At 39.4% G+C, this 26,997-nt stretch overlaps 1 protein-coding gene across 2 annotated transcripts in view; it reads right to left on the bottom strand.

The window, feature by feature from the left end:
- Positions 1-26,997, bottom strand: part of tmem184c (transmembrane protein 184C) — a 43,205-nt gene that overhangs the window by 9,036 nt on the left and 7,172 nt on the right. Inside the window, exons 1-7 of one of the 2 annotated variants that reach the window (XM_069926397.1) lie at positions 17,372-17,960; positions 16,771-16,876; positions 14,267-14,472; positions 7,621-7,695; positions 5,051-5,144; positions 4,331-4,443; positions 4,061-4,160 (exon numbers count right to left, since the gene is read on the bottom strand). In XM_069926397.1, the coding sequence (XP_069782498.1) occupies positions 4,061-4,160; positions 4,331-4,443; positions 5,051-5,144; positions 7,621-7,695; positions 14,267-14,472; positions 16,771-16,806 (624 nt within the window). In that variant the 5' untranslated portion in view covers positions 16,807-16,876; positions 17,372-17,960. Of the gene's footprint in view, positions 1-4,060; positions 4,161-4,330; positions 4,444-5,050; positions 5,145-7,620; positions 7,696-14,266; positions 14,473-16,770; positions 16,877-17,371; positions 17,961-26,997 lie in introns of those variants that run through there. The other variant, XM_069926396.1, reaches the window with a different exon arrangement.

The raw sequence follows: 26,997 nt of genomic DNA, 5'->3' as shown, positions 1-26,997 counted from the left end.
TTGAATTACTCAGGCAATCTAGGCATGGAAATTGTTAAAAAAAAAATTATGGTGTTCATAATGAAAATCATCGTTAAATTGAACATAGTCTTGTAATGTGAATGGTCACATTTTAAAGTATTCAAAATAATTTAAATGTTTAACAGTTTATAAAAAACTCTCTGCTTCTAAGTATTTTATTTTCCCTGTGCTCGTTATCTTAATTTTGAGGACTTCCTCATGGTCCTAGTCTGATCTGCTAGTTTACAGCTGATGATAGAATCCATTGATGTCAAAGTCACATTCAAAAGTTCCTGCCCCTCAGGGGATTTGTCCTCACTTTTTATCAACCTGTTCATTTTTCTCGACTTAATCTAGTAGTTCAGGTGCAGGAGCTGTCATTCCCAATTGGAATTTTAAGTCAGGCTTTCTATTATTGCAAGGAGTGCCTTCTCCAAAGCAGACTTGCACTATTAATTTGAATTTGTGTCTGCTTCTTTGTCAATTCAACAATTTCCCTTTTCTCACTTGTCTCTTGTCCAGCTGATTTCTTATTGATGACCTCAAGTTCTAACCAATTCAAACAAATGCCTTAAAATGCTCTCTACATTAGATGTGTAACAATTGACATTTTTCAGTTAGACCAGATGATGCACAATTTATGTGTTAATTAGAAAAAAAACTCCAACATTTTTACAATGTACAAGGCACAGAACTACTGGTAATAAGTTTTGTTCCACTTAGAATTGACCCCTTAAGCAGAAAGGTCAGGCCCTCAAGTTAACTTCAATCACTTTCCTTAAGATGACAAATTTGTATTCCTGTCATTTCCTTAATTTCTAAATTTAAAGTAACTCACTTACAATTACTTAATATTTCCCTTCATTGGCTGCCTTCAAATTTCCTGGAATTATTCCTAAATATGACTAGTTTTGCAAGATTATAATTAATGCACAGTTTGTGTCCAATTGTTCTGTTATGAATTTTCTCTCTATTCTCTATATTTAACATTACACAGCTGGAGAGTAAAACTGGAAAATAGGAGGTTGTATTTTACATTATTTTTACATGTCGGCATGTCAGGAAGATATAGTACAACATCAGGAAATGTGAGGTTATCCAATTTGAAAAGAAAAATAGTCAACTAGCCTATTATTTAAGTGGTGAAAAACTGGAGCGGTCTGTGGTGCATAAAGACCATGGATGCTGGTCCTTGAATTATAAAAAGCTAGTGTGCAGGTGCAGCAGGTATTCAGGAAGGACAATGGAATATTGACCTTCATTGCAAGAGGGATTGAGCTCAAGAGCAGGGAGGTTCAGCTGCGACTATGCAGGGAATTGGTGAGGCCACACCTGAAGTATAGTGTGCTGTTCTGGATTTCTAGAGACAGGACATTTCTAGCTTTGGAGGTTTGCAGAGGAAATGTAAGAAATGAAAGGGTAAGCTTATGAGGAGAGATTCAGAGCTTGGGACTATGGAGTTTAGAAGGAGGAGGGGAAAATAATATAAGCAGGGAGGTTGTTTTCCCTAATGCGAATAGAATTAAAATTAAAGGACATTGCTTCAAGATTTGGTAGAGTAGGTTTTAGTCAAGGGTGAGGAGGAATAGGTTCTCCCAGAGAGTAGTGAATCTATGGATTTCGCAACCAAGGAAGCAGTAGACTGGCTCACTGAAAGTATTTAAGACACCAATACACAATGCCCTCCATAATATTTGGGACAAATACACCTTTCTTTTCTTTATTTGCCCCTGTTATTGTTTTTTTCTTTATTTGCCACCACAGTTTTAAATTTGTAATCAAACAATTCACATGTAATTAAAGTGCATATTTCATATTTTATTCAAGGTAATTTAGATACCAGGTATATTTTGGTTTGACCATGTAGAAATTACAGCCCTCATTTCAGGGCATCATAAGGTTTGGGACATTTGGTTTCATGGGTAGGGTAATTCGGGGTTATGATGGGTATGCAGAGGCGAATCCATCGCCAGACAGAACATGATCTTATTGAATGGTAGAGTAGGCTCAATGGGCATATTCCTACTCTTATTTCTTCTGAACAATTATTACTGAGGATCTAAAATTACACATCTGCCAAAATTGCAAAAATTTACTTAACAAATCTCTGAAAAATGTGAACAATCATTGGTTATTAGGTATTCACCACAATGAAGGAAGGGGCTGCATTTGAAATCAGTTTTTCAGAAATGAGATAATTAACAGCATTTCTTATTTGGAAAGAGAGGGATCCATTAAATAGTATTTGAAATAAAAAAAAATTACTGACCAATTGAACTTACCCATCTGTAAGTAAAAGAGATTCAGTCAGTGACTTGTACATCTTAGCTTGTCAAAGCAACCAGAGGTTTTTTTATTTATCACATTCTTACAGATATTACAAATTATATACTTTAATGAATGGCTCAAGCCAGAAATGTTGGTCATCTTTGCTATAGAAAGTATATCTCTGTTTGACCTGCTGAATTTCCCCAGCATTATGTTATTTTCTTCAAACACAGCATCTACAGACTTCCATGTTTTGCTCCATTTTTGTTAAAAGACCTTGTGTGGCATTTTCCCTCATGAGAAGCAAAGCAGACAAAAGCTAGTGGTTTTCTCTCTTTTAAATCTTTGTGTTACATTGGCTACCTTCCAATCTATCGGGACAGTTCAAGATTCTATGGAATTTTGGAAGTTAGCAGTCAGTGTACACACTATGATTGCCACTTCTTTTAAGACCTTGGGATGCAGAACACCAAGTTGTGGGTGTTTATCAACTTTCAGTCCTGTCCTTTTCATCCATTTAAAAAAAAACTTAGTAATGCTAATTTCTTTGTTCATTTTAAGCCAGTCATTCCCCACAATTTCCAGGAGGAATTTAGTGCCTTCTTCCATGAAGACAGAGATAAGATACTTTGATATCTCACCCATTTCCTTATTTCCTGATTCAGTCTCATATAAACTTGCCATTTAAAAACAGAACAGTAATAGCTTTCCCCAAACTGTTTATGCACTTCACTAATATTCTTTTCCTGAGCAAAGTTTCTAGATCTTTTGCTGAATCTTCCACAATGCAAAGGTTTACCACTACTTTTGACAACAAAAGCCTTTTATTACCTCCCCCCCGATCTATTTTTTATAACCTTATAGGACACTTTTCATTGGGCTTTATACTTTAAAAAGGGATATTAATGTCCCAAATTATATATTAATTTTTTGAAAATGTTAGACATTGTCCATTTACTGCCAAATGTTTTAATGCAGTGATCTATCTTGAATATTATTTATTATCAAAATGTTGGTTTCAGATCCAACTAGATCACCTAGACTTTATACAAAATATTATAGAACATTGAAGATTACAGGCCCTTTGGCCCACAGTCATGTGCCAACCACATAAACCTATCCAACAAACTAAATCTTCTCTACCTCATGCCCATAACTTGATAATACAATTAATTTTTTCAATGGGCTCTTTAATCCTTTTCTCAACGATGCAAGCTCTACAATAACCTGCTCTTAATTAACTATCTTTGCAAACTAAAATATATTCTGCAAGGAAGAGAAACAGAAAAGCTGCAGATGCTGGAATCTTGAGCAAACAAAGAATTGCTAGAGGAGCCCAGCAGGTCAGTAAGGGTAGAAATGGTCAATGTTTTTCGGAGCAAACCCTTTATCAAGTTGGAGATATATTCTATGTGATAGGTGGAGCAAAAGGTAAAGGAGAAACCATTAGGAAGAGGAGTGGGTAAGAAAAGTTAGAAAGAGAGAAGAAACAAGACCAGGGGTAGGTAAAGAAAAGATGGGAACAGTGGAATCATATATTACTGTACTTAAAATTAGAAAAATCAATGTTCATGGCTTTAGGTTTAAGGCTGTCCAGGCAGAATATGGTGTGTTGTTCCTCAAGTTTGCATTTAGCCTTGCTGATAGACCAAATGGTTAGCCAGTGTGCATTTGGCTTCACCCTGGATGCTGTCTGACCTGCCTAATTTCTCCAGCAGTTCATTATTTGCTCTAGGTTCTGTAAGGGATGCTACTTTCTAGGATGCTATAAAAATGCAACCTCAAAAATTACCTGTAAACCAGTAGCCACAGCTTCTACACTTTCCCAGTCCCATGTGCGTTTTTCAGATATCACCCCAACTTTCACAAGTAATGCAATAAAGGCAGCTTGCCTAAAAAGGATTGGAAAATATATTTTTTTAAATGATCACAATAAAAATCATCACAAGAAAAATCATCAGTTCACTTAATTGAGAATTATTGCATTTAATAAAAATTCAAGGAATAAAAGTTTTGGTTAGGAAAAAAAAACTATTTTAAATATAATTATTTACAAACTTACCAGAAAGATACAAAGACAACCAGTTTCACACAGAGAAACTTGCCCACAGGCTGGATGGGGTTCAATTCATTTCGCAGCACTTTATAAAACAGCACAAGGCAATACATGGCAAACTGGAAAACCAAAGTAAAACTTGATGGCAATTAGAAGAATAAGCAGGAATATTTATACAGTGCCTTTACTCTCTAAAAACATAACTGAATGTATAAGCTACATTTTAAAATATTGTATTTATAATTTAATAAACATTAATTATAACATATTCATACAAATATTATATAATCGAATAACACCCCCCCACCCACCACCACACTAAAACCTTCCCTCCTCCCCCTTCTACCTACAAAGAATAAAGGAGATCATCACTTAATCAACTTTTTAGCTGCAGAGACAGATACATCCACCGGAGTTGACCGAGAGATTAAATCTTCATACCAAGAGTTTTTAAAATATGGGCTCCATACTTTTACAAAAAGAATGATATTTATCCCTCAAATTATATGTTATCTTTTCTAAAGGAATATAGGATAAACTATTTTGAATGAATTGGAAAAGACTTTCATTTATTTTTCAACATTGAACCAAAGCTTAAACCTCATTTTAGAGGGAGCAGGTTGATAAAATCTTGTTTAAATCCAACACAAAGACAATTTACTCCCAAAATTTTGAATTGTGCATAAAAATGTCATTTTTATAAACAGATACACATAAAAGACTTACTAGCTGTGAAAGATTGTTAATTATAACCAAGTATGTCCACGCATTTTTGAAACTGAAGTTTCCCTCATCATAAACCCCAACGAGCTCACAGATCCTATGAAACACAAATTGCCAGCATTTGAATAAAGAACATTATTTGATTGCAAACTTTCCTGCCTCCAACGCTCACGAGACAAAATCATAAAAAAGCTAACTATTAAGAATGTCCCATCGTAATTTCCTTGAATAATTAATAGAATCATGCAGATTTTCCAACAACTAACTGTGAATGTTCAGTTGAACAGAGTGAACTATATACCAGATCATGCCATCCTTCGCCAGTGATTTGGATCACAACTATCAGCTTTAGTCATTTCAAGTTTAATTAAACTTCAGACTTCTGCTCACATCCTGAAAAGTTCCAAAATACAGGCCACTCACATAACTTGGCCTTATCCTATCCCTGCACCCTCAGTCACACCAAATCCAATACACACATAGGCCATGGCTCCTGTTTAATTCATCCCGTGCAATATTATCTTGAGATTTAAAAATGAAAAGTTTAAAGTCAATTTCTTCTGCGGCCTCATCCTCAGTACAGAACATGAGATTACATTTTTGTGCTTTTATCAGAAGATGACACTGATTGATGCTTCGATTTGAAAATCAGTTATAGCAGATATCCAGTTTAACACATTTTAATGCAAACGAACAAATCTTTAGTGTAAATAGAAGACTTATCTTCTTGAGGGCTCTAGTGGTAATCTTTACCATTTCAGCTGCCACAGGTACATGGATGAGGTGAGGCCTCTTCTATTAGTTCACTCACTGAGTGGATTGCCAAAATACTTCACAGAATACTTAAGAATCAATGACATGATGGGTCCAAAGTCACATTTAGGACAGATCAAGTAAAAAAGAAAAAAATGTTCTTCCATGAAAGAAATCATCATAAAAACACAGTATATGAATCTAGTAATTTTCACAATGATCATTCAAGAAAGACTCTGTGCCCTTTTCAACTTGAGCAGCTGCACCCTAAATTGCTTTGTAGAATCTGCCCATCTAGAGCAGTGGTTCTCAACTTTTTTCCACTCACATACCACCATAGGTTCCAGTGATTCTCAACCTATGCCATAGGTACTCTGTGGTTAGCATGGGATGACTTAAGGTGGTATGTGAGTGGAAAAAAAGTTGAGGACCACTGATCTTAGAGGCAGAGTGAGTAAGATCTTCACTGCATGACAAGAGAAATGCAAGAGATCTCCATCAGCAACTACATGTGACTTTTCAACCTCACTAAAGCCTTTCATTCTATTAGATTTGGGGAGACAGTGGAAAACCCTCCTCAAATTTGGTAACCCACAAAAAATTCCTGGTCATTTTGGGTTTGTTCCATGATAGCATGCAAGCTCTGATATGAACCAAATGATCGCAATAGAAACATTTTCAGTGAAGACTGGTCAAACAAGCCTGCATCATTGCCACAATACTTTCCTCAATATTCATCAGTACAATACTTTACTCACCTCTAGGAGTGGAGCAAACTTTCAAAACAAATGAAAATTGTTCTACTTACAGGGACTATACACCTGAATCAAACTTGCCCAAACCTCAGTGGTCTACTTGTATACAACACGTGCATATGCACACACTCGGTGGCCATGCTCTTATTGTCAACTCATCCTGCGACTATTGAGAAGTTGGACCTCGTGCTCAACAAGACCAAAATTCTCTACTAACCTACCCGATGTTGCATCACAACAAGGTAGGTTCACAATAGGACCCTGGAAAATTGTTCTACTTACAGGGACTATACACCTGAATCGAACTTGCCCAAACCTCAGTGGTCTACTTGTATACAACACGTGCATATGCACACACTTGGAGGCCATGCTCTTATTGTCAACTCATCCTGCGACTATTGAGAAGTTGGACCTCGTGCTCAAAAGGACCAAAATTCTCTACGAACCTACCCGATGTTGCATCACAACAAGGTAGGTTCACAATAGGACCCGGAAAATATAAACTCCTCATTTCTTGGGAGCCATCCCTCAGTGAAGGCAGCAGATCATTTAATGTGCTGGGCCACCCTTGGTTAATTGAGGAAAAGGGTACTTGAAGATCAAGCAACCAAATGCGGTACAAAACTCATGATCGAGCAGGTAGCAATTATTCCATTCCCTCTTGCAATTTTCTGCAGCAGACACTTCAAGGCACTCAATAGATACCACCAATGTCATCTCTGAAAAGTCCTCTAAATTCTAAATTATAAAATCAAGCAAACCAACAGTGTCTTCTCCCAGGTCAACACCAAGGTCCAAACCATATTTAGTCGGCTATATTGGGATGTCATGATATGTGGATGTCTGACACTATATTTTGAAGTAGAGATTGAAAATTTAACATTTACAAACGTTATAACACAAGAACATGCAAAAATACTTATGAATTTAAACCTAAATTGTTGAATTTAGAAATGTAAACCTTGCAAAAGAAAAGTGTTTAAAGAGTTTGTTTGGAGTCCTATATAAAAAGGGGAAGAAATTATGGTAAACATATTTCATTTATTTCTTCAAAATATTACTTACAAAGCAAATATTGTTGTAAATGGTCTGACAACTGTATACTGTAGAACTCCAAGCTTGCATCTGAACAGTAACACCCTACCAAGGAAAGCACAATTGAAAAGGCTGTCAGAATTTGCTTTCATTAAAACACTACACGGAAAGCTACAAATAAGCTATGTAACATGAAAACTGCTCCCTTTAATATACACTTCATTGTCGAGACACCACGGTGCAGCAGATCTACCAGGTGCCTCACTGTTCAGTAATATGGCCTCAATCTTGCCCTCCAGTAGTGATGTCACTGTAGTCTGTGCATTCCATGCAACCACATTGGTTTCATACAAGTGCTCGGATTTCCTCCTACATCCTAAATATATGTAAATTGGCATTTTAGCAGGCTGCTGTAAATTACTTCCAGTGTGTAACTGAGTGGTAGAAATAGGAGGGGTTGATGGGGTGAATGTTTATTTGTCATGTACACGAGTATAATGTTCAAATGCAAATCAACTCTTATTTGCTGCAGTTTCTCAGGTTTGTGAAACACAACTCATAAGAGAAATAGAACATAAGAAAATATTAAAAAATAACAAATTCACAGCTGGTCATGGTGCAAAAAAAATGTTCGGTCATATTTGTCAACAAGACCAAAATTCTTTGACAGTAAAACAAGTTGACAAACTTTGAGGATATAATGGGTGCGGTGGATAGAGGGGAACAGGTTGATGTTGTATATTTGGATTTCCAGAAAGCGTTTGATAAGGTGCCACACAAGAGACTTCTCAGTAAGTTATAGGAAAGTGGAGTCCGGGGAAGTATATTGGCCTGGATTGAAAATTGGTTGTCTGACAGGAGGCAGAGAGTCGGGATAAATGGGAGTTTTTCAGGTTGGCAGAGAGTGGTAAGTGGGGTGCCGCAGGGGTCAGTGTTAGGCCCACAACTGTTCATCATTTACATTGATGACTTGGAGGAGGGGACAAAATGTGGTGTAGCCAAATTTGCGGATGACACCAAATTGAGTGGAAGAGCAAATTGTAATGAAGATGTGGAGAGTCTGCAGAGGGATATAGTTAAGCAGGATGAGTGGGCAAAGGTCTGGCAGATGGAGTACAATGTTAGTGTGAGGTTATCCACTTTGGCAAGAAAAATGTAAGAGCTGAATATTATTTAAAGGGTGAAAAACTACAGCATGCTGTTGTGCAGAGGGACTTGGGAGTGCTTGTGCATGAATCACAAAAAGTTAGGTTGCAGGGGCAGCAGGTTATTAAGAAGGCAAATGGAATGTTGGCCTTCATCGCTAGAGGAATTGAATTCAGGAGTAGGGAGGTAATGTTGCAACTGTATAAGGTACTGGTGAGACCGCACCTGGAGTACTGTGTCCAGTTCTGGTCTCCATATTTGAGGAAGGATATACTGGCTTTGGAGACGGTCCAGAGGAGGTTTACTAGGTTGATCCCTGGGATGAAGGGGTTGACTTATGATGAAAGATTAAATCATCTAGGATTGTATTCGCTCGAGTTCATAAGAATGAGAGGAGATCTTATAGAAACATATAGGATTATGAAGGGTATGGATAGGATAGATGTAGGAAGGTTTTTTGAGCTGGCCGGGGAAACTAAAACGAGAGGACAGTCTCAAGATTCAGGGGAGTAGATTTAGGACAGAGATGAGGGAAAATAGTTTTTCCCAAAGAGTAGTGAATGTTTGGAATTCTCTAAGCAGGGAAGTGGTTGAGGCTGCCTCATTAAACATATTTAACATCTGGTTAGATACATTTTTACGATAAGAGGAATTAGGGGATATGGGGAGAAGGCAGGTAGGTGGAGTTAGGTCATAAATTAGATTAGCCATGATCGTATTGAATGGCGGAGGAGGCTCGATGGGCCATTTTTGGCCTACTCCTGCTCCTACTTCCTATGTTCCTAACAGATCAGTGGTGCTCTAAGTTTTGAAATGGTGAAGAGAATGCAAGGAGGTTCAGGAATCTGACAAGCGTTGGAAGAGCCTGTTCTTGAACCTAGAGCTACTGGACTTCAGCCAGCCATACCTTCTGCCTGAAGGCAGTAATGAGAAGAGAGCATGGTAGTTTTTTTGTAATGATGTTGGCTTCCTTCTTGAGGCAATGCTTCATGTAGTTCAAAGTTCACATTTATTCTCAGAATACATTCATGACATCACATACAACCTTGAGGGTTTTTTTTGTCTACAGGCCAGGCAGAGTTTTTACTTTTCAGAAGTGCAAAAAAACTACTCAAGTGTACTAAAGAGAGAAATGTAAACAAATAAAGATGCAACAAACTATGCAATACAATAATATTCAATAATAAATAATGTGCAAAGTAACAGTCTCTGATTAAGTTTGTTGTTTACAAGTCTGATGGTGAAGGTGTAGCAACTCTTCCTGAACCTAGTGGTATGAGGTGGCACTTGTACCTCTTTTCCGGTGGCAGCAGCGAGAACAGAGCATGTCCTAGGTGATGTAGATTCTTGATGATTGATGTAGCTCTCTGACAACAATGTTCCATGCAGATTTTCTCAATGGTGGGAGAGTTTTGCCTGTGATGTACTGGGCTATGTCCATGACCTTTTGCCCATTTTTTGCATCTTCACTGACCGAGATCAGTAGCCATGATGGTCCTCGCCATTCTTTCACTTTCTGAAGCCTTTTTGTTCCTGGGCATTCAAGTTTGCAAATCAGGCAGTCATGTAACCAGTCAATTTATCTTCCTCAGCACGCCTGAAGAAGTTTGATAGAGTATTTGATAACATGTCTAATCTTCTCAAACTTCTTAAAAACCAGTGGTATACTTTTTAAAAAAAATGAAGAATATCTCAATGTGCTGGCACCAAGAGAGATCCTTGGATATGTAGACACCTAGGAAATGGAAAATATTAAGCCTCTCCATCAAAGATCCAGTTCCAAAATAAGGAAAGAGCCCAGTACCTCAAATTTGGAAGATATGATGATGTTAAATATCAAGCTATGTTCAATGAGCAGCAGCCCAACATAGGTGTAATGTTAATTTTTCCCAACCTCAGTGTCCAGTTCTACCTCACACCCAAGATCCACAACCCAATTGTCCCAGCAGATCCATTGCTTCTGTGTGTTCCTACTTGAGTGAACTGGATTTCTCCTACCTAAACTGTTTTGTCTCCCCGGTCCAGTCCCTCCCCACCTATATCTTTGATATACTCTTCAACAACTTCATTCACTTGAACAGCTTCCAGTTCTCAGAACTCGGAAAGCCCTTTGTTTCTTAATAGTAGACTCAGCCAGTAGCCCTCTACAACCACCCAAGTCCCATAGCTGGCAGAACTTGTCCTCAATCTCAATAACTTCTCTTTTGACTCATCCCACTTTCTCCAAGCCTAAGGGGTATGCATGCATATCTGCATGGGCCGTAACTACGCCTACCATTTTGTTGGCCCTTCAACTTTTCTTTTGCTACATCGATAACTACTTTGATGCTGCCTCATGCACCCATGAACTTGTCAACTTTATTCACTTTGCTGTCAACTTCCACCCTGACATCAAATTAATTTGGTCTATCTCTAGCACACTGTCCCCTTTCTCAATCTTGTCTCCATCTAGGGAGATAAACTCTTGACAGATATCTTCTATAAATCCACCAACTCCCACAACTACCTCAAATACACCTCTTCAGCCTGTCCCTGTAAGGATTCCATTCGATTCTCTCAATTCCTCCGGCTCAGTTGCATCTGATCCCAGGACAAGGTCTTCCATGCCAGATCATCAGATGTGGTCTCCTTCTTCAAATCCTCCTTCAAACAACATTGCTTGCCCTCTACCATCATCAACTCGGTGATCACCTGCATTTCCATTACCCGCACATCTGCCTGGGTCCCCTCCTCGGTCTTGCGTAACAAGGGAATGATTCCTTTTGTCCTCACCAACACCATTAGCCTCTGCATCCAACATATCATCTGTCACTTCCACCATCTACTATGCAATCCAAGCATCAGACACACCTTCCCTATTCCTCCACTCTGGCATCTATAGAGACTGCTCCATGACTGTCTTGTCCGCTTCTTCTTTCCAACCAATCACCCCATTTAGCAGCCACCCCGTGACCTCAGAAGATGGTTCACTTGCGCCCACACCTCCTCCCTCACCACCATTCAGGGCCCCAAACAGTTCTTCCGGGGAACACTTCACTTGTGAAATCTGCAGGAGTCATCTAGTGCTTTAGGTGCTCTGAGTTTAGTCTTCTCTACATCAGTGAGACTGGATGCAAACTGGGAGGTCACTTTGTTGAGCACCTCAGTTCTGTCTGTTGCAATCACATGGATCTCCCACTGGCCACCCATTTCAATTCCCCATCTCATTCCCTTGCTGACATGTCTGTCCATGGTCTCATGCACTGCCAGACTGAGACCACCCACAAATTGGAAGAAGAGCACTCATATCCCACCTGGGCACCTTCCAACTAGATGGCATAAACATCGACCAGTTCCTAGCACCACCCACCACTCCCCCGCCCAATCTTTCCCCATGTCTTTCCTTTAAATTTTTTTTTCTGATTTCCATCAATGAACAGTCATCACTGACTGTAACAGAATATATCAATATCTCCCAGCAATCTACATACATATGGTGTTTCTCCCCCTCCTATTCCCAACCCCACCCGAAAAAATAAGGGAAAAACTGAGAAAAAGAGAAAGGGAGAAAAAAAAGAAAAAAAGAAGGAGGCTGGATGTGGTGTCGACGCTTCAAGTAAGTGTCCATCGAGGCTGTGGAGCCACCCCATATAATTACTTTTATTAATCCATCTATTGGTAGATCTCTAAGTCTTTTTAATTGGGGAGTGTGACTACAGCTGTGCTCCCATGTACGTCAGATATAGCTCCCATATTTTAACAAAGGTGCTGTCGGTTTCTAAGATTATATGTAATTTTTCCATGGGAATACAGCTATGCATCTTGGCAATCCACTTACTGATAAGATGGGAGCCAGACTTCCAGGTCATTGCCATGCTTTCTTTGCTATGGACAAAGAAATAAATACGAATTGAATTTGGAATTTGGTTAATTTGTAGCTTATGCCCGTAAGGTTCCCCAGCAGATGCAACGTTGGATCAAATCCTGCCAAAATGAGGCAACCTTTGTGCAGTATCAGGTTGCATGAATAAATGTTCCCTGCTCCACACCTAAAGCACGTCTCCATGTCTTCTTTCCTTTTCCCTTGATCTCTTTTCCCCAGCTGTTTCCACACATCCCCAACCCCCACCCAATCAATTCTCATCTTTCTTTTCTCTTGTGTCCCATCCATATCCAATTAACATTGACTTTTAGTCCATACTCCTCCCCTGCCCATTCTTCCCCTCCCCATTCTTTTAATTCAGGTACCTGCCTGCTTTTTAGTCATACCTTGAAGGGCTCAGGCCCAAAATGTTGGTATACTGTATATCTTTGCCTCCTAGTTCCTCCAGCATTTCTGTGCTTTTACTACAATCACGAGTCTGCAGACATGTGTTTCACTCTTGGTGTTAATGTGGTCCAAGTGATTTAACACAGTTAGTGGGTAAGTGAGATGGCATCTATCGTTGACCCGTTGTAGCAGTTGGTGAAATGAAGTGGGTGCAGGTCCTTAATGTTGATTTGCACCATAATCAGCCTCTCAATGCACCATCAAGATGGATGAGTATTAGTGCCCAGTAGTCATTGAGGCAGGAAATAAACTTTTCCCTTCTTGGGCATCAGCCTGATGGATGTCCTTTTGCAGCAGGTAGGGATCTCCTTCAAGGAGTGATTGAAAATGTCTGCAAAATTTCCTGCCTCATGCTGGTGAGAATGAACTGTAATTACTGTAGGTGAATGTAAATGGGTGTTTGACTGTCACTGCAGACTTGTTGGGCTCAAGAGCATGCACAAAGGCCCCATGATTCCCAGAAGCAATGTCTTCAAAATAGATGCAAAACTTTTTTAAAAAAAAACTGAAATTATAACCATTCTCTACAAAACGTGTGTAAAGGATTCAACATTTTGAACAACCTCAATAGCCAAAAAAATCCTGCAGTCACGTTGGAAATCCAAAAGTTAATTCATACACAATAGGTGTTGTCATTATCACATCAAACAAGTGGTATTAACTCTACAATCTATTTTTAAGTCATTGCACAAGAGATTGACTGGCATCGACTCCAGTTATAACTTCCCTGATCTTCTTCAGGATAGAGTCAAAGATTTTCAATATGCACTTCAGAAAAATGAGTCTTTAGATTAATATCTCATCTAAAATGCTGTACCAAAACAAAATTCGGTCTCTTGGTTTTGCCGCAGAGCTACCGTTCCAAGCTCTTGTGGTCGTTTCTGAAGTAGGACTTTGAACCACAGCATTGGAAAGCAAAAGTCTAGCAAACTAACCCATGCCTGATACAAAACAATTAAAATGCTGCGCAGAGGCAATGTTCTGTTCTCCACAAGTGTCTTATTTTCAAGAATACAAAAAGTTATACCAAATGGAATAAATATATTGCAATCTGAAATCTACAACTCTTTCAACTTAAATATACAGAATATTAATGGGATGTATTCAATTGTTCATTTGTTTTATCTTTGCTTCAACATTGGAAAAAAAACTACTGAAAAATGTGCACTTTAGTTTTTATATGCAAGAGACGGATAAACAGATTAAGTAAGTGCTACTTACTCTCCCATATGCCAAGATGGACAGCAGCAAAGAGGGGGCAGGTGTCTTTGTTGATCTTTAACTTCCAGTAGCATCACCAAGTTTGGGTACTGATTGGTCAAATAGCTCAGTAGGAAGATCATGAAATTATAGATGACATAAGCTTCATAGCATTCCCGACAAGTATCAACGTATATAGCAATGTGTGGATATTTCAGGGCTATCCACTGGAGAAGAAAATGATTGCATGAGAAAATAATTAGACTTTACCATACTACACAAATTACAAGAAGTTTCCAAACATTAAGTGTTACATAATTGATTCCTTGTACTCTTCATTTTTAAGCACCTATCTAATACAGGTCCCCATCAGATATTTAGCATTTGCTTTGCTTTGAATTTCCCAAATTCTAATCTCTTAATACATCTGGGAGGGGGCTTTCCAAATTTGGAGTTGTTGTTAAAGGAGTTACACAACTGCACAATTTATCTTAACCTCCTCTTTTGAAATAATGGACTCCAAAATGCATTTTTTTTTAAAAAAAACCTTCAATTTAAAGAAAAATCCTTCAAAAATTATCCTGAATGCATCACAGAACAGTACAGCACGGATATAGGCCCTTTGGCCTACATCCTTGTGCTGAACATGATGTCCAAATCAAACTAAATATGCTTCTTGCACCTGATAAGACACATGAATATGAAGAGGGTATCTATCTAGAAGCCTCTTAAATTGTACTATTGTATTTGTTTCCTTTACTATTTCTGGCAGCACATTCCAGACACCTACCACTCTGTGGAAAACATTTGCTCACCTCCTCCCTCCCCCTCCCCAACACCTCCCTTGAACTTCCTCCCCTCACCTTAAACACATGTCCTCTAGTACGTGACACTTCGGGCTGGAGAGAACAAGATTCTATCTGTGCATCTTATCAATGCCTCTCATGATTTTATAAACCTTGATTAGGTCTCCCTTCAGTGTCCAGAGAAAACCGCATCTTTGTCCAATCTCTCTCCATAACCAGGCAACATCCTGGTAAACCACTCCAATACCCTTTCCAAAGCCTCCACTTCCTTCCTGTCATGGGGAGAACAGAATTCCACATCGCATTCCAAGAGCAGTTTAACCAATTTTTCTCCACCCCCCCCCCCCCCTGACTTGGATGGTCACTTTGTACAACCCCCAGATCTCTTTGGCTTAAGACATCTACCATTAACTGCATACATTTGACCTCCCATATTGCAGCACCTCATACTTGTCCATATTAAACTCCATCTGCCATTTCTTTTCCCGTTATTTAACTGATCTATATCCTGTTACATTCTTTGTTATTCCTCTGTTAGTCGCAACTCCACCAATCTATGTACTGTATTGTGGTGGCACTACAACTCCCAGAAAGCATCGAACCGGCCATGTGACATCAGTGAGTGATGACGTCATGATTCGGGCTTTAAAAAGCTTGTGCACGTTCTGGAGTGTAAATCCATTTGATTCACTCAAAAAACGCCTTGTGTGGCTATTTCATCATGTCCACTGTGATTTCAGTGGCCTCAATTAGTGATCCCTACAAATCCAAAAATGTATTATGCAGCAGTTGCTGTGAAGCTGCCACCTTTCTGGACAGCTGAGCCTGAACTGTGGTTCCAACAGGGTGAAGCACAAATTCATCTTCGCAAAGTCGAGTTGGATACCACTCGTTATTACCATCTCATCAGCACCCTGGACGAGGCCATCGTTAAGAGGGTTGGCGACTTCCTATGGGATCCACCACGTACCAGTATGTATGATGCTTTAAAAGCACTTTTATTGAGGGTATATGGTATGTCCCATGGGGAAACTACTACATCGCGTTGGGTTGGGTGACTTCAGCCCTTCAGAACGAATGGATAAAATGCTGTTCCTGGCATACGGTGAAAGTCTCAATATGCTATTCGAACAGCATGTTTTAGAGCAAATGCCAGATGATATGGAGTTCTTGTTATCCAAGTGTTCACTTGGAGACCCAAGGGCTGTATCGGCAGAGGCAGACATTCTATGGCTGTCTAAAAACGGACAGCAAGGAACGACAAGTCTGCACAACCAACCCCTCCACGCTTGACCCCATGTCACACTCTAGTGCTCTTAGCACATCACTCCCTACAAACAAGCAATGTCCCAAAACAGGCAAACTGCCTGTGGACATCTCGTCTTGGTGTTATTAACACAGGCGTTGGGGAGTAAATGCCTGCAAGTCTCTCCCACCCTGTTCATTTGCAGGAAATGCTCAGGCCAACTACCAGCAAGTTGGCAAAAACCTGCAAGCCTATTGTACATATGGGACCAACTGTCCCAAAGAACATTTCTGGTGGACATGGGTTCAGAAGTTGGTGTATTTCCGCCCACCAGTTTTGGCACATGCCATTCTACTCCGGACCTGCAACTATGAGCAGTTAACTGTTTCAACATTCTGACCTTTGGAAGATGAATGCCAAATTTGAGAATCATCTTTACACTTGGCCCTTCATCATAGTAGCAGTATCCTGACCTTGGCTTGGTGCAGATTTTCTTCAGGCTCAATCATTCCTCGTCAACTTAAAAGAGTGTCGGCTAATAAATGGAACTACTTTTTAGACTATTCCTCTGGCAGACACCTATAAATATTAAGTAGACAAGTGGATGAATTCTCCATGCTGATGGAAGATTTCCCTGAGATTACTACTCTACAATTTTCTGCTTCCATTGCAAAGCACTTATCACCAGAGGAGAGGTCAAGATGGAGGAACTAGGTATAATTCGTAGGTCCGACAGCCCCGGGTATCCCCATTACATATGGTCCCGAAACACAATGGAGGTTGGCGACCATGTGGAAATTAAAGGCAGCTTAACGACACCACCATTCTGGATCATTGTCTGATACCTCGTATTCAGTATTTCTCAGCTAATTTGCATGGAGCGAAGATCTCAAAATAGATTGGTCTGGAGCTATCACCAAGAACCGGTAGAGCCAGAAGACATTCCGAAAATAGCAATAATTACCCCTTTTGGGTTGTTTGAACTTTTACGAATGCGATTCAGATTACAGAATGCTGTTCAATCATTTCAACAAGTGATGGATGGTTTATGACGTGGTAAATGACTTAATTTACCTCAATTACATTTCATTGGCCAATACGGCCAAGGATACTTGTGCTCGGGCATTCCTCAGTTCCTGGGTGTCTCGTTTTGTTTTACCAGCACACGTTACTTCAGATAGAGGAACACAATTTACTTCCTCACTGTGGACGACCTTGTCTCACTTGCACGGTGCATTAATTCATCATCCCCAGGCTAATGGAATGGTGGAAAGATCTCACCCACATCTCAAGTCAGCCTTGATGACTTGGTTAGATGGCCTGAAAGGGCTGATGAACACCCTGGGTATTACTGGGCATTATAACAACTCCAAAGGAGGACCACAAGCTTCATCTGTGGAGTTCGTGTAGGGTGCACCGTTGGTGGACCCAGGGGAGTTCGTCCCCTCCCATTCCAACTTCAATGATGATCCTAAGGAACTGTTGACCAGGCTATGGGAGACCATAGGAAAATTGACCCCTTTACCACCAACTTCACATGGAGAACACTCTTCCTTTGTACCCAAAGACCTCAAAAACTGTGAATATGTCTTTGTTAGTAGGGGAACATTTGATCAACCTTTGCAGGTGCCTTATGAAGGACCTTATAGGATAATCAGACAAACTAGGTCAACCTGTATTTTGGACATTGGAGGGAAGCCACAGTCTTTCACTACTGCCAAGCTTAAACTAGGTTATGTGGACAAATCTTCCCCACTGCAGCACCTAACAGTCCATCACAGAGTCAACCACCTAAAAGACAGACAGTGGCACTTGCAGGAGCAGAAGGAAATCACTTCTGCCACGCAGAGGGTCGTTAACGACTGTTTTTATTCAAATTCAGCCCGCCCCTTTAAGGGCAGCATGAACTCAGTCACCTGGTGCATTGTGATGTCATAATCGCTGCCCAGGGTTCGCGCTGGAAGGGATGCTGGAGTCCGAGAGAAACCTCTGACGACATCATTTCCCATGGCTGCCGCCACGTGGCATGAGGATGTGTGCCACCACACAATCTCCCCCAGAACCGGCTACGCGTCCTGTCGCATTGGGGGCTGGCCCTGGCACTTAGGCGCGGCCATCTGCACCAGCTGTGATAAGTTCAAATGAGCAGCCTTTAAGTGGTCCACAGTAAACAGTTCTTCGCTGCCCCCCACGTCGAAAGTAAAAGTCCACCCAATACAAGCGGGGCTGGTTCGTCATGAGAATGTGTGCCGCCACAAGACAAACCTTTCTGCTGGTTCTGGGGGTGGGGGGGAATGGGGGTGCCGTGTAGTGGTGCAATGGCAGCACTACAACTCCCAGACTGGATCAAAATGGCTATATGACATCACCACATGATGACATCACCGCTTATCAGACGTGATTCAGATTTTAAAAAGGTTGCACGTTTACTGAAGTGTAAATCCATTTGACTCTAGTGGCCACAGTATCATTTGCAAACCTAAAACACACCCACTTACTTTTTCATCGAAGTATAGTGTCTCAGAAACATTAGGGGTCCCAACACCAATCCTTGTGGACCACTGCTCACGGGCCTCTAGCCTACATAGCACTTTTCCACCACCATCGCCCTCTTGTCTTCTATAAGCTGGCTGATTTTCTATCCACACTATCAACTCATCAAGAATCCCTTGCACCTGCAGCTTCCCAATCAGAAGACTATGAGGGACTTGCAAAAGTGTTACTAAAGACCATGTGCATAACATCCATTTCATTACCCTCATCAACCATTTCTGACACTTCCCCAAAAAGTCAATCAAATTGGTATGACCTTCCCCTCACAACGATATGTTGAATGTCCCTAATTAAACCATGGTTTTTCAATTTTGCACAAATCCTATCCCCAAGCATCCTTTCCAATAGTTTCCCCATCACTGATGTAAGGCTTACTGGCCTCTAATTTCTTGGATTATCTTTTTTCTTTACTTGAACAAAGGCAAAACGTTAGCCACTCTCCAATCCACTAGGTCCTCTCCTGCCACAAGTAAAGGTGCAAATATCTTTGTCATGGCCTCAACGATCTCTTCACTTGCCTCTTTCAATAATCAGGGATATATTCCATCTAGCTCAGGGGACATGCCCACTTTGCTCCTCCTCAAAAGACCAAACACCACCTCTTTGCTGATTTCAAAATTGTTATGAGGCCAGAGGACCTCCAAAACCCAGCAGCAATAGATATTCACCAAGACAAATGGTTATTTAAATAAAAGTTGCTTTTGATTATCTTTAAACATGAAACAGGATCACACTTTAACTTATCACTATTCACTAACCTAACTTAACTGCTTCCTAATTCTAAGTGCACGTGTATGCAATGTGTGTGCAAATTCAGAAAAGTTCTTTGATTCACAGTCCAATCTCACCGCATTCCTCCAAGTTCACTAGTTGCAGGAAATTCTTATACTGTGCACAGAACTTAACATTTATGAAGTTCACCAGGCTTCGATGCTTGAAAGGTAAATGGTTACCGCTCAGGAAGGTTCTGGTCAGTTTTCAGAGAGATTTGTTGTTCGCTGGACACCCACAACTGATTCCTTGTAACCAGCCACTTCAGTGTCTTGCTGAAGAAACTTGCACCATCAGGGTTTTCCAGATGATAACCTCTTTCTTTCAGGTCACCACAGAGTTCCTTTTTGTTTCTCTTATTTCAAGTGAAACATTAGGCAGCCAGTCCTCTCCTCTTGTATGAACCACAAGGGCTTTGACCAGGCTGAACGAAGCACTCACAACACGTCTTCCAAATGGGGTTTTTCCCACAAGCTTGCCAGCTTGTCCTGTTCCAGTCCCAGCTGCTGACTGTAGCACTGCAGAACTCATACACAGAGAGAAAAGGCCTGTTTTTCTCTCTCTGCTTGCAAAGCCACATGACCCTCATGAGCCTGCGGCTCCAACGAGCTCCTTCATCTGTTGCCTTTGTGTAAACAACAATCCATTAATGAAGTCTCTTGGGCACTTTCCAAAGCTTCTGCAAAGACTCTTGGCGCCAGCATGTCTAGCATGAGCAGAGCTCCAGTATTTTAAATAAGATCTGTTTTAAACTGTTTGTATGTGATCTACACTAAAAAACCTGCCCTAATTTATCTCCCAAAAACTATCTATAATTTGTCACACTTTCCCCCTACAAAGAAATTTTAACTCGAGTTAAAATTCAGTTATAACTAAACTGACTTTAAAATCACTAAAGAAACAATAGACAATATATAACATGTTATAACAATGTTGAGAGAAAATATTTCATGATCAATTATAACATATTGACAAACAATCCGCTATCACAATATTTGTACCTCTAATTTGTAGATTATATTCTTGCAATATTAAACTCATTTTATTCAAAAACACCAGAGGATTGTGGTTAATAAATATCACAATTGGTTCATGAGAGATACTGAGATATACACCAAAATTCTGCAGAGCAAATATTATAAACATTTCCTTCTCAATAGTGGAATAGTTCCTTTGATGAACATAGAATTTTTTTGAGAAGTAGGAAACTGGATGGTCAATTTCATTATGTTTTTGTAATAAAACTGCACCAGTTGCCCCCTCACTGGCATCCACTGCTAAAGAAAATGGTCTGTCAAAAAATCAGGATATTTTAGAACAGGGTAATGGTACAGCATATCCTTTAAATTTTCCAAAGCTGACTGACAAACTTTAGTCCACACAAATTTCTCCCCTTTCTTCAAAAGATTGGTTAAAGGAAGAGCAATCTCAGCAAAATTTCCTTTAATATCCTGCCATTCGTAAAAATCTTCTCACTGCTTTCTTGCCATTGGGAATAGGAAACTCAGAAATTGCATTCACTTACGCTTGAATAGGTGCAACTTTGCCATGACCAAGCATGTGACCTCAGTACGTTACAGTGGCATTTCCAAATTGACTCTTTGCTAAATTAACAGTTAAGTTTGCTTTAGATGATCGTGCAAACAATTTGTCCCATTCCCTTAGATGTTCTTCCCATGTGTCACTCTTTGTGACCAAGTCATCAATAAAGTATCTGTATGTGTATGTGTTAACCCTTGGATAACTGAATTAATCACCCTTTAGAATGTTGCAGGAGCATTTTTCATGCCAAAAGGTAATACATTATACTCATATAAAGTGGATGGAGTTACAAAAGCGGAAATATTCTTCCCTCTCTCTGATAGTGGCACACACCAAATTCAACTTAATAAGAAATTTAGCTTTCCCGATTTTATCAATACAGTCATCTATTCTTGAAATAGGATAAGCATCTGTTTTAGTAACAGAATTAACCTTCCTGTAATTTGTACAGAACCTAACAGTTCCATCTGGTTTAGGTACCAGAACACAAGGATAACTCCAATCTGAGTTATAAGGTCTAATAATGTCATTCCTCAACATATATTCCACCTCCTGTTCCATGATTTTACTTTTCTGAATATTTATTCTATATGGGTGTTGTTTTATTGCACGTGCTTATCCCATGTCTGCATCATGATAAATCACTGATGTACTTTTTGGCACATCAGGAAGCAAATTTGTACATTTCAAAATTAATTCTTTCAATTGCATCTCTTCTTGTGACTTAAGATGGCCTAACTTTTCCTCCAAATTTTCCAAAATTGCTGAGTTAGACAGGCACACAGGAACCATGGTTTCTTTAAGGTCACCCTCACAAGACTGTTTCCATATTATGATCCATAACTTACCTGGGTTTAAGTATCTAGAGTACAGGGAGAGATTGGGCAGATTAGGTCTTTATTCTTTGGAGCGTAGAAGGTTGAGAGGGGATTTGATAGAGGCATTTAAGATTATGAAAGGGATAGACAGAGTGGATGTGGATAGACTATTTCCGTTAAGAGTAGGAGAGATTGAAACAAGAGGACATAAGGGGCAGAGGTTTAGAGGTAACATGAGGGGGAACTTCTTTACTCAGAGAGTGGTAGCGGTGTGGAATGAGCTTCCAAGAGAAATAGTGGTGGCAGAGTCAATTTTATTATTTAAGAAAAAGCTGGACAGGTGAAGAAGGTGGAGGGTTATGGTCATTGTGCAGGTAGGTGGGACTAGAGAGGAGTGTTTGGTTCAGTGCGGACTAGAAGGGCCTAATGGCCTGTTTCCGTGCTGTAATTGTTATGTTACGTTAACTTCCTCAACCCTGTCAACAACTAACACCTTTGATACAGATTGTTCTCCACTATCCTTATTCTCATAATAAAGTTTCATTAACAATTCACCATTCAAGTCTTATCCACAAACCATTTCTTTAATCTCCTGTTCACTTATTGCTTTGTCCCTTAAGTCAATAAGATCTGTATCTGTACTCTGTTGCTAAATTAACTCTTTCCTTGACAAAAAGAAATCCTTACTCTCACAATTACCCTGCTCTTTCAAGACTATTTCAGAAGCACTTAGTAAGTCTCCATCAACTGGATCTTCCTCAGCTCTCATCATTTTCTCAGACAAAGACCTTGTTACAGCACATGCAGGATATATTTCACAATCCTCAACATCATCCTCACTAGGATGATTTGTTAAACTCAAAACTGACCCAACTTTATCCTCTGCAAAATCATTCCCTAATAAAAATGAGACTCCTTGCATGGGTAACTTTAAAATTACTCCTACTACAACAGGTTCTTTAACTAATTCTGAATTCAGCACTATGTTGTGAAGAGATATTAACTCTGCTTTACCTCCAACACCTTTAATCCAAGTCGTCTCCCCTGTGTCAGTCTCTTGATCAAGAGTTAAAACATTTTCCAACAACAGTGACTGAGCAGCCCCAGAATCTCTAGGAATTTTACCTGGAACTTGTGATTCTCCTACCTTTACTGAAACCAAGCCCTTGGACACAAAAAGTTTGGAAACATCCATGACACCCTTAAAAAGTTTGGAACATCTGCTCTCCTGAAATTCAACTGTTTGAATACATGCTTCTGGTAAAACCTCCTTTTCTCGTCTCTTTTTCAACACTAGACAATTGACAATTTGCATTAACATGACCAGGTTTCTTACAAAAATGACATACAAATCTAGAAGTTCTATCCTTTCCCACCTTACCTTCATCTTTTCTCTTAACATTCTCACCAGACTTAATTTCATGTTTATTAGTCTGCTCCACATCAACCTTCTGAACAGGCTTATTAATCTGTTCCACATTAACTCTCTGAAAATTCTTACCATTCTGAAATTTATTTTTGTGAATCAGGGCAAAATTCATTCACTAATCTAGCCATTTGCTGCCACGTCTCTCTCAAATATAATTTAATCTAATTTGGAACACCTTTTAATTTACTAAATTAATATCAATTCTCTCAATCTGTCAAAATTATTATTTATTCCTTTTCAGGTGCACCAACGGTCAAAACACACAGATTTTCCCATAGCAAAATCCATAAAAGTTTGATTCCACGTTTTCACCAAACTCCTAAATTTTTGTCTATATGCTTCTGGAACTAACTCATAAGCTTTCAATACTGCTTGTTTAACAGTATCTTTGCCACTTGCGCTGTAGTCAAATTAGAGTATGTAATTTGTGCTTTTCCCTTCAATATACTTCAGAGCACAAGAGGCCATTTTTCTTTAGGCCATCTTGAGTTCTCAGCAACCTTTTCAAAAAGCTGAAAATATGTATCTATATGTCCTTCATCAAAAGGAGGAACTAGATTTACCTTTCCCCAAGAGTTACAGCCTCAATTCTCTTATCTCCTCCATCTCAATTTTTTAAACTTCTCTAATTGAAACCGACTGTCCCTTTCAATTTCCTCGCTCCGTTTTTCAGTAACCTCTAATTTATATTTCCTTCTTTTATCAGTTTCCTCTGCCTCGTATATCCTCAGTTTTTCAGCCTCCTCTCTTGCTTTTCAGTTTTGTCTGCCTGGTATTGTGGTCTCCGCAACTCAAAATTCAATTTATCTCTTTCAGTTACCCCAACTCTAAATGCAGTTCAACAGATCTATCCTCTGGAAAATTATCTAAGCCTTTCTCAACAAATTTTCCCCTCGTCCATATTATTTTTCACTATAATCCTCAGTATTTGTATTTTCCTCATCCAATGCTTGTCTTCAGTCAGCTTTAATGCCCTAGAAATAACCATCTTTTCTCTTGCTCTACAGGTGATGGTTGTGACAAAAATGTATCAACATCCATTGCTGCTGTTTTTCCACACACAAGCTTTAAATTAGCTTGGAAAAAGCAATTACCTAATAAATCACAAAAACTCAAATTTTCAACCTTATTAAACAGTTGCTACATGCAAAGCATGTCCAAGGCACTTGGTTGGCTGAATATTTGCTCCAATTTTCACTAAAGGTTTATGTGTTACTTCAGAGAACATTTACTTTTACCATTTTAACTTATTTAAATTTCTATTTATTCTTATACATTTCAATGTATTTATTTTCCTTGATTATTTTTGCCCATTGCTTGAATTCCATAAAACGGGGGTTTTATTGTATATCCACAGATCTGTTCCACCACCTTCCAGTGACTATTGGGAGGCTTATAGTATCACCCTATCAAAGATTGCACCTTTCTTATTTCTGATCCCTACTTGCCCTACCTCAGTAGTTGAGCCTACCATTAAGTTCGCTCAGAATGCAGCTGCGACACTCTCCCTGATGAGCAATACTATACCTCCCATCACTTTTACCTTCTTTTCTATCCTGCCTGAAACAACAAAACCCTGGATCATTGAGCTGTCAATCCTATCCCTCTTGCAGCCATGTCTCTGTAATGACAACAACATCATAATTCCAAGTACTATGTTCACTTGCCTTACCCACAATAATCCTTGCACTAAAATAAACTCACCAGCCCTTCATTCTCAGTTATCATTCACTCATCCATTCCCATCCCCTCTACTTGTTGCCCTATAGCTTAGATTTCCATACCCCATGCCACTCTAGTTTAAACTCTTTCCAGAGGCACTTGTGGACCCCCACCCCACTTCCTTGCAAGGATATTGTTCTTCTCCAGTTCACATAACCTGCCCATCTTGTACAGGTCCCACCTTCCCTGAAAGAGAGCCCAATAATCCATATATCTGAAATCTTGCCTTCTGCATCAGCTCCTTAGCCACTGCATTCTTTTCCTAATTTTTAATTCTCTAACACATGGCAAAGATAATAATCCAGAGATTAAAACCTTGAAAGGCTTGATTTTAATCTTACTACCTAACTCCCTGAACTCATTTTTCAGGACCATATTTCCCTTCCAACCTATGTAGTACTAACATGGACTGCTTTCCCCCTCTCTCAGAATGTCCTGCACCCGCTCAATGACATCCTGGACCCTGGCACCCTGCAGCTGCAGAAATGCCTATCTATGTCCCTGACCATGGAGTTTTCTACATCTATTGTTTTACCTGACTACACCTTTCCCTGCTGAGTCTTTGAATAGAATTTCAAAATAAATAAAAGATCAGGGTGAACTTAAAACAATCACCAAATGAACTAATTGAACCTAATGACCAATTCTTCTCTTAAAGTTTATGGGTATCAAAGGGCCCCAAATATAGCAGCTGCAGAGATAGTTAATGACACGGTTAGCACAATGCTAATACAGCAGCAACAACCTGGGTTCAAAATCAGGTGGTGACTGTAAAGAGTTTGGAAGATCACCTTGGTTCTGCACGAGTTTCCTCCAAGTGCTACTGTTTCCTCTCACCCTTCAAAACATACAGGGGTTGTAAGTAAATTGGAGTATTTGGGTGGAACAGGCTCATGGGTCAAAAGAGCCTGATTCCATGCTGCAAATCTAAATTTTCAAAAAAAATTAAATTAATCCATTGGTCATGATCTTTCAAAGTGGATCTTGGAGTGGCTGTAGAATAATGAAAAACTGCAGATGTTTTCCCTCAAGGAAGGAAAAAGACAGAAAGCATAATATGGGTCAGTTAGCCATAATGGAGGTTATTGGGGGAAATGCTGGTATCCATTTTTAAGGAATACCATCGGACATTCAGAAGATCAAAAAAGAAATCAATAGTAAATGTGGTTTTAGGAAAAGAAAATAATGTCTGACCAATTTATTAAAGTTCTAAGGCAGAGTGGATAAAGGAAAATCATAAGATATAAAGCATTCGGATTTCCAAAATACATTCAATTATGTATCTCGTAAAAAGATTACTAAACACAAAAACATGGTATTGGGACATAAATAAAGGGATAAGTAGGTGATTTTTGTTTTAAAGTGTGGTGTCTTACAAGGATCAGTGTTGGGTTTCAATGATCTAGATCAGTGGCTCTCAACCTTTTTCTTTCCATTCATAACACTTTAAGTAATCCCAATGCTATCAGTGCTCTGTGATTAGTAAGGGATTGCTTAAGGTGGTATGTGAGTGGGAAAGGATGGTGGAGAATCACTGCTCTAAATCCAATTGTTACTGAAATATGATGCTTGAGAAAAATTGTCATTTGCCCATTTCCTTCGGAATTATGAAACTGTGCACATAACAAGTCAATTAGGTATGATTAAAACAGTTGTTTTCAAACTTTTTATTTCTATTCACATACCATCTTAAGCAATCTCTTACTAATCACAGAACACCCATGGCATAGGGAATACTTAAAGTGGTATGTTAGTGGAAAGAAAAAGGTTGAGAACCACTGATCTAGATTAATGTTAATTTTGAAGGGATAGTATTGCAGCTAAACTATTAAAACAAGAAAAGGAGCGAAACAAGTTGAAAAGAT

Source organism: Narcine bancroftii, chromosome 3, assembly GCF_036971445.1.
Source record: "Narcine bancroftii isolate sNarBan1 chromosome 3, sNarBan1.hap1, whole genome shotgun sequence".
Classification (NCBI taxonomy): Eukaryota; Metazoa; Chordata; class Chondrichthyes; order Torpediniformes; family Narcinidae; genus Narcine; species Narcine bancroftii.
This window is presented reverse-complemented; position numbering and strand designations above follow the sequence as displayed.